This window comes from Tenrec ecaudatus, chromosome 10, assembly GCF_050624435.1.
Source record: "Tenrec ecaudatus isolate mTenEca1 chromosome 10, mTenEca1.hap1, whole genome shotgun sequence".
Taxonomy (NCBI): domain Eukaryota; kingdom Metazoa; phylum Chordata; class Mammalia; order Afrosoricida; family Tenrecidae; genus Tenrec; species Tenrec ecaudatus.
The window spans coordinates 134,628,275-134,636,239 of NC_134539.1; the positions used below are offsets into that span (position 1 = coordinate 134,628,275).

Sequence of the window (7,965 nt, forward strand, 5' to 3'; positions counted from 1 at the left end):
TGTCCCCATCAGACTCAAGTAAGAGCTGGAGAGAGCACAGAGATCCTTTGTAGCGCCCTTACCATAGTCCTGTGCAGACTGTGGCCACAAGAATACAAGACGACCCCGGAAACTCCCCCAAGACCTGGATAAAGGCCACTCTTCTGTAGGCGGGTCCCTGTCTCCTGTGGGTGGGGTCAATCACACTCACCCATCTTCGTATTCTAACTATCACCTTCACTTGGGTACAGTTTACATGTCTGAGAAGACTCATACCCATCTGTGTGGTGTGGATCCCTCCCTCATGTTATTTTTCACCACGTAGACGTCTCTTGGGGCAGAAAGGAGTTTGTTTCCATACCTGAAGGTCACAGTAACTAAGGGCCAGAGTCTTGAGTGTCCCACGACTTTGTATCTGACCCGTAAGCCTGGTGGTTTGAGGTTCTGTGCTTTGTGGAACAGACCTCTCCCTCCCACTCTATCCAGGACCCTGTACAGGGATGCCTTGCAAAGCGGTCAGCAGGGGCGAGGGCACCAGCTTGCTCTTCTGATAACAGGGTGATGGAGGCTGAGGTTGACGTGGCCCATTGATCAGTCCGTTGGAGTAATTATTCCCATGAATGAGCTTTACTTGGTAGACCGGGGGTGGGGGTGGGGGGGTGGCACGTGATTAGAAGTTCTGAAGCATGTACCGTCACTGAACATTTTGATCAGATTCCCTAGCAGAATCCTGGGCAAATGGGGAGAAATGCAGAACAGAATCTCAAATTCCCGTGGACCCCAGACTTTCTCCAGGCATGGCGGTGGATGAACCCCTGAAATTGTACAAGCTGAAATAACTGAATTGGTATAGAGTTTGATACGTATCTCGTCAACAACAAAACAAATAAATGCACTTTGGAGGGGAACCAGGTGAAGATGTGAAAACTACAGGTGAAGTTCAGATGCTTGAAAGGTCACAATGGAAACACCATTTCAGGAGCTCCTGCCTTCCCTTGACCAGTGTGGCAGTTGCAGACTCTGGTGTCAATCTGAGGATCAAGAGTGTAGGGGTGGTGTGGCAAACAGAAGGATTTCTCCCAAGTTGTCTCCCCAAATAGATGCCAAACTTAGCTGCTTGCGAATGACTATACACTTGGAGGTCATCAGGAGTAGATCAGGGGTCATTCTCCCTAAGGGTTACCAGCCATCCACAGCAAGCAGTCACCACTGTTTATCCCACAACAAGAAGGACCCACTCCCTTCTGATGAGAATAGTAGCTGACTGTTTCCTTGTAGGAGACCCAGAGAGGTCAAACCCACCCAAGGGTGGCCAAGGTTAGGCTGCCATCATGAATCTAGGGTCCGCCCTTCTTGTCATATGTATACCCCTACTTCCACCCCCCCTATCATGTATACAGCCCTAACTCATCCCCTTCCTGTCACACTTATGCCTATTGTACATCCCCTTCCTATGATGTGTCTGCCTATTGTACTGCCTCTTCCTGTACATGTGGTTAACTGTAATCACACACCCCTAAAGAGATATGACCCTTGGTTAACAATAAACGGGGTCCTCGAGCCTCCTGCCTGGTCTCCGCCCCACCTCGCCTCGGCCCACACTGTGCGTGGACCTGGCTGGTAAGATCATGGTCATCCAGGAGGTGAGCATGCTACTATGAAATATGCCTGACTCCATTATTTCTCTCTCTCTCTTCTACCTCTCATGCTCTCGATGACTTTAATATAGTATTTATCTATCTCAACCGTACAATTGCGTCTACCAAACCCGTGATTAGTGGTGGGGGCTGGCCCCTCCAACCATAGGGTGGAGTCTAGCCAGTCAATCTGGAGATAGCCAATGAGACCTCTGTGTGGGCATGGCCTTCTCCTGAGAATTTTGGGAACTGCTGTATTTCCTCCTTGAAGGCGGGAGACACCTTCTCTCTGTCTGCTCACTCCCTGGGAGACATTGCAGCTGACAAGACACATGGGGCTATGCTAGTGTCCTGAGATGGAGAAGCCACATGGACCTACCCTGATGCAACCAGACCTCTGAAGCCAGAGAAGCCACGCAGAGACCCCTGACAGCGCTGAGATTCTTACAACACCTCTGGATCCAAAGACTTTCTACCCACTGGCCTGTGATCAACGTGCATTCGACATCATCGCATGTGTTTCGTGAGTCAGAAGAGGACTTCATAGATTGGTATCAGACATATGGGCTAATGTTGGACTTAGGGATTTACTTGATATGGACTGGGTTGGTATGCATTCTTGATGCTCAATTCCTCTTGTATATAAACCTCTTTATTAAAGTGTCTATGAAGTTGGTTCTCTAGTCTACCCAGACTAACACAACCAGCTAGTTCCTGTCTGGGCTGAGCTCCTTCCCCTGGAAGTAGCACATTTGTGGGACACAAACGCACTTGATGGTCAGGCTAAATACAACACAGCCCGAAGGTACGTCTGCTGTACCTGAGAGTCAAGCGAGGGGTTTGGGGATTATCCGCCTGATTAACTAGTGCACCATCAGGCACCACAAGGCGGCTAAACAAGTGGAGTGACAAGCAACAGAGGGGCCAGAGAGTTCACTCCATGCCTGCCATCCTGCTGGAGATGAAAACTCAGTCCCTAGCTCTTCATCTGGTGAATTTCTGATTCTGGAGGCCTGTACTTCACTGGGTGACCTTCGTAGGCACTGCTACCTAGGGAATACAGGCTGAGCTCTTAGACTTCCGGACATGCCCAGGGGCTCCGACGCCTGGCTCCCATTGGCCAGCATTTGTCACGCATCCCACACCAGCAAACATGGTGGGACGTGCATTCTTTTGCCCAAGGAGGTCCAAGCAAGCCTGGAAACTCTGCAGAGAAAACGTCAAAGGAGGGTCACAGAGGCCAATGAACCCAGCCCGGCGTCGGTTCTTCTTACTCGAGACTGGATTTCCTTCTCCTGTTTCGGGCTCACCAGAGCAGGACCATTTACCAAGGATTTCTAAGTGAAAGAGGGAGGTGAAGGAAGTCCTGGTGCTACAGTCAGCAACGAAGACAAGGGATCGAATTGGGGTGGAATGCAGGAAGGAACTGGAAACAGATTCAAGAATGACTTTGTTCTCACACCATACCCAACAATTAACTCAGATGAGTTACCGAAATGCAAGAGCTACAAGTATGAAACTCTTAGAAGAAAACATAATCTTCAGGCCCTGGGTTTAGGCAAAGCCTCCTTCGAAAGGGCACTAAAAGCATAAGGGACAAAAGAAAAGCTAGTTAAATGAGGAAGGCCCTCGGTGAGCGGATTGACACAGGGAAGCAAGGATGGGCTCAGACCTGGCCACGACTGTGAGGGAGGTGCAGCACACGGGTCACAGGCGCGGGTCAGAGCTGACTTCATCTGAATCAACCGCGCACAGCAACAACAACAAGTGGGACTGCATCAAAATTTTAAAAAAATAAATCCTTTGTGTTTCCAAAGATACAGTCAAGAAAGTGAGATACAATTGATATATATATTGTTACAAGCACTGTAAGATAAATAGTGATTTATAGGAAAAAAAGATTTTTTAAAAAGGATAAAATGATTTATAGAAAAGAAAATATAGCTCACATGAAAAAAGAAAAGAAGGAGGAGGGAGAAATATCCCAGACTGGGATAAAATACCTAAAGAGCACGCATCTGATCTTTACAAAGAACTCTTAAGACTGAGTAACATGAAGGTAGATAATCCTATTAAAAGTGGGCAGAGGATCTGAAGAGACACTTTCCTCCAGAAAATATACCAAATCCCAAGGAACATATGAAAGTATTCTCAACAGCACCAGTCACCAGGGAAATGCAAACCAAAATTACAGTGAGACAGCACTTCCTACCTACTTTGCCAGCTGCCAGGTCCACTCCAAGTCATGGCTACAACAAAAAAAGGACAATAACAAGTGCTGGTGAGGATGTGGCAAAACTGGAACCCACAACCTGCTGGTGGGAATGTAAAAATGGTGCGGCTGCTTTGCAAAACAGCCTGGCAGCTGGTTCAATGTAAGAGTCACCCCTGGTCCTACAATGGCACTGCAACAAGCCTCGTCTGTCCTCTCGGTCTCCACTCTGCCCTCGAAGGGCGTCTCTCCCCAACTCCAGAGCCTCTGCACTGTGCCGCACCCCTCGCTAGTTCTCCCTAACAGGTGGCGAGCCTTCTGACTTCTTCCCTAGTTTCCTACACACCCTTCTCCTACCAAGTCCATTGGCAGTATCTGCTGTGCACAAGAGCACGCTTGTAACAACACTAAACGCAAACACCTCTTTTTCCACCTAGAAGTCAAAGAACAAGCAGCTGACCTTTGCTGTCGGTAAAGCTGCATCCACAGAGCCTTCACCATTAGTCATCTACGCCGGGGCCTAGGGGAGCCCTGGTAGAGCAGACGGTGAAGTTTGGCTGTTTACCAAAAGGTTGTCCATTCAAACCCCACCAGCAGCGGGCCGGGGACTTCAGCAATGAAAGCCAAGAAAACCAGGAGGGTGCTCCCTTCTCAACACGCAGGGCCGCGATGAGCTGAAGGCGGCTGCCCGGCCCCCCACAACAAGGCCTAACGGCCACGCGGGTGAGGAACCTCACATAAATAGCAAGGAGCGATCGGAGACAGACATTTCAAAGTTGCGCCTTTTAAAAAGCGGGCAGATGTAGGAAGGCAGCCCCTGCCCCCAAGAAGGGTAGCAACCCCCCAAGAACAGTGTGTATGGAGCCTTGGTAGGACCTCACACTCTTCTTCTGGGGTGAGTCTTCACTGCCCAGTGTAGATACTGAAGCACTAGATCTTACAGCAGGCCACACTGAAGCAAACTTGGACTGACTGACCTCCACGTTCAGCCTGCCATGGGCCGCACTGCTCTGTGCATCTCCCCTGAGGCTCAGGCTCTGGGTACACGTGGGCTGGAGGCATGGGCCTGGTCTACAGCCATGTCTTCCCAGCCTTCCTAGTGATTGGTGAAGGCCTCCGTCACGAAGAAAGAGGAGAAATCCTAGATTCTTATCACCTGCCATGCAGCAACTGCCAGCTGATGCCCACATCTGGGCAGACCAACTGTCTGCTGATCAGAAAGGCAAGAATCCACCCCCCCACACACACTCACACACTTTCCCGGGGGGATGCATGCCCAGGCTTAATACACACTTGAATATGCATTCAGGTTCTCTAGCAAGACCCTCATTCCCAACTGTCCTGGGAAGCTGGCTGGGAAAGATAGGACAAGGAATTCTGGGTCAGAGAAAACAAGACTGGGCACTCAATACCACTACTACGTGGCAGTCTCGTGGTGCTGGGCAACGAGCTGCATCTTCAGTTATGATCACAGACAAACGGTTCCTTGACTGGGGACCTCCACTGCTTCGTGTGTCACAGAAGGGGCCCCCGGTCCCTGGTACTTGCTGTACAACTCCTTACTCACTGGCCAGTTCGACCCCTACACAGGTAGGATGCTTTCCAGTCAGAAGAGGGCTGCAGACCAAAATCCAGGATGGACTTCTAGGCAGGGATACAGAATTCAAATTGTGATGACCCAGTTTTCTTTCTGAAATTGTCTGAGGAGCCCTAGACCACAGGAAGCAGGAGCAGCAAAATTTGCTGGACCAAGAGTCCAAAGCAAGTCCCCTAGGCCTAGGGGATTCGCTACCCTGGCCACGGCCTCACTAACCCCAGTGCCGATGCTGCAAAGAGGAATCTGCTCATCATCAAGAAACCAACCGCCCCTCTCAGGTGCTTGCCTATACTCTGGAAACTGCCAAAGACTCACCTTTAAAAGATAAGTCATAGAACTTGCTGGCCCCGAGGAACCTTGTTATCACTTGGTCTTGTGGGCAAGTTCAAGTGCTCAGAAAAGTTAGAGGTGGCTAAAATCCACAGAAAACCCAAACCACTCAATGCCACTGGCTTCACCGCTCGCCCCCCACCCTCCAAATCTCTTAGGTGATGAAGTTAAGAGTCTTGAGTCCTTTCACTCCCTCCACACACACCCTTTGACCACGAAATGATTATAAGGCCAAGCTTGGGCAAGTGGTTGGGAAAGAGAAGAAAGCCCCCAGAAACAGATAGCCCCTCAAGTCCGAGTGTTCAAACACAGTGCTGGAATTCCAACTTCCTGGACGAGGCCCTTGGGTGATCCTACAGCATCCCAAGGAGGCAGGGCACTTCTCACAGGGCCCACTGGCCACCCACCAGCAACCTCTTCAGGACCACACAATCGTGAGCTCCGCCAATGAGAAGTCCAGCCCCTTGACAGGAACTCCAGAGGAAGACACATTCTTGCTACTATGAATAGTCTTTATAACCAGCCTTCTCTCAAACGGCTACATTCTCTCTCCTAGCTAAGCCACGGAGACCCTAGGAAGGTGTCTGCGGTTGGCAGGGGCGGGCGAGGAAGGCTGCACTTGTCTTGTTCAAAAGGGGATCCCGGCGGAGTATCCACAGGCAGGGGCGAGGAGGCCCCGTGGGTGGGAAACTATGCTGCCACGCCAACCATCCCACAAGAAAGACGGGCTGATTCAGGCGGGCCACTGCCAGTCGCCCCGTCCACCAGGCAGGGAGCTGGCGGCCACTACAAGGCGCGGGGTGCAAGCGGGAGAGGGGGAGCGGGGATGGGATGCGAGCCGTCCCCGGCTCCCGGGCCTTCCCCCTGCCTCCAGGGGCTGCCCGAAGCGAGGGTAGGAGGCGCAGGAAGCTAGAGGGACCGCAGGGCGGGGGAGGCGGCGACGGCGCCCCACGGAGGCAGCAGGCCTCGAGTGGAGCGCGGGGAGCGCACGCCCGGCCGGGACGGCGTGCAAGGGTGGGGTGGGGTGGGCGTGCAAGTGGCTTGGCGAAGGGTGGCAGACGTCGCTGGCCGGGCCCTGGGGGCGAGGGTCCCAGGTTGCAGGGGGCGTGGGATCGCGAGGGGCCGCCCTGAGGGGGAGGGGGTCCGCGCGCCGGGGAGCTGGTTACCGTGTGGTTCACCCCCCACATCAGGACGCTGAGGATCGGCTCGCTGGCTCGGAATAGCTTCACTTTCTGGCACACGAAATGCTTCTTCTTGGTCTTGGTCTTGCTGGCGCTGAGCGGCGCCACCGCCACCGCCGTGGTGCTGGTGCAGTTGGACGACATGCCCGGGGCGGCGGCGGCGGCGGCGGCGGCGGAAGGGGGGGCGGCGGAGACCGCGCACAACCCAGCGGCCCCAGGCCTCCCCCGGACCGATCCCCACCCCCTCTCTCTCACCGAGCCATGGTCGCGCCCGTCCCGTTACCTCCCCACCCCGCCCCGGTGGTTCCGTCCGCCCCACGCCCCGCCCCCGGCCCGGGGCCCCGCCCCAGGGAGTCGGCCGTCCCGCTCGGCACCCCGCCCCCGGGCGGTGCCGCCGCCCCGCCAGCGCCGGCCCGGTCCTCCCCGCCCGGGTGGTAGCGGTCGCCCCGCCCGGCAGGGACGAGCCGCCCCGGCCTCCACCGCCAGGAGCCCCGCGCCACGCCGCGCCGGGGCGGGGTCTGGGGGCTTTTGCCGTCGGCCACAGGAAGGTGGGCCTGTCCGAGGCCCCCGAAGCCGGGGCTGGTGCTTCCCTCAGCCCGACGCGCCAAGATGGCGGCGGCCCCGGGAGGGGAGGGGAGGGGCGGGGCGGGGAATACGAGGTGGGACGTACCATCCCCACCTCGGGGGAGCGAGCGGGAGCACGGCGAGGGGGCCAGGGGTCCCGCTGGACCACCCCGGAACGCCCTCACCCCGCCGGGCGTGGACCGGCCCACTCCCCCGGGCCCCGGGCGCGTTCCACCCGCGGGACACGCCCCCTTCCCCGAGGCCAATGAGCAGCTGGCCGGGAACCCTGGGTTTTATGAATGGGTCTCACACCCACCCACCTGCTGCGAGCCTCCTCCCGCCGAAGGGTCCAGTGAGAGAGACTGGGGCCGCTAGCACCTTAAGACACTTATGATAACGGTCTTCTCTGAAAACCTGGACTGCCCACGCTGTTGCATAGTCCACCTCGGCTTAAAGATCTATCCA

General features: G+C 54.8%; 1 protein-coding gene across 1 annotated transcript in view; it reads right to left on the reverse strand.

Moving 5' to 3' along the window:
* PIP4K2B (phosphatidylinositol-5-phosphate 4-kinase type 2 beta) overlaps positions 1-7,192 on the reverse strand; it is a 30,668-nt gene extending 23,476 nt beyond the window's left edge. Inside the window, exon 1 of the mRNA XM_075561742.1 lies at positions 6,922-7,192. Within this exon, the coding sequence (XP_075417857.1) occupies positions 6,922-7,080 (159 nt within the window). The 5' untranslated portion in view covers positions 7,081-7,192. The remainder of the gene's footprint in view (positions 1-6,921) is intronic.
* Between the last annotated feature and the right edge of the window lie 773 nt (positions 7,193-7,965).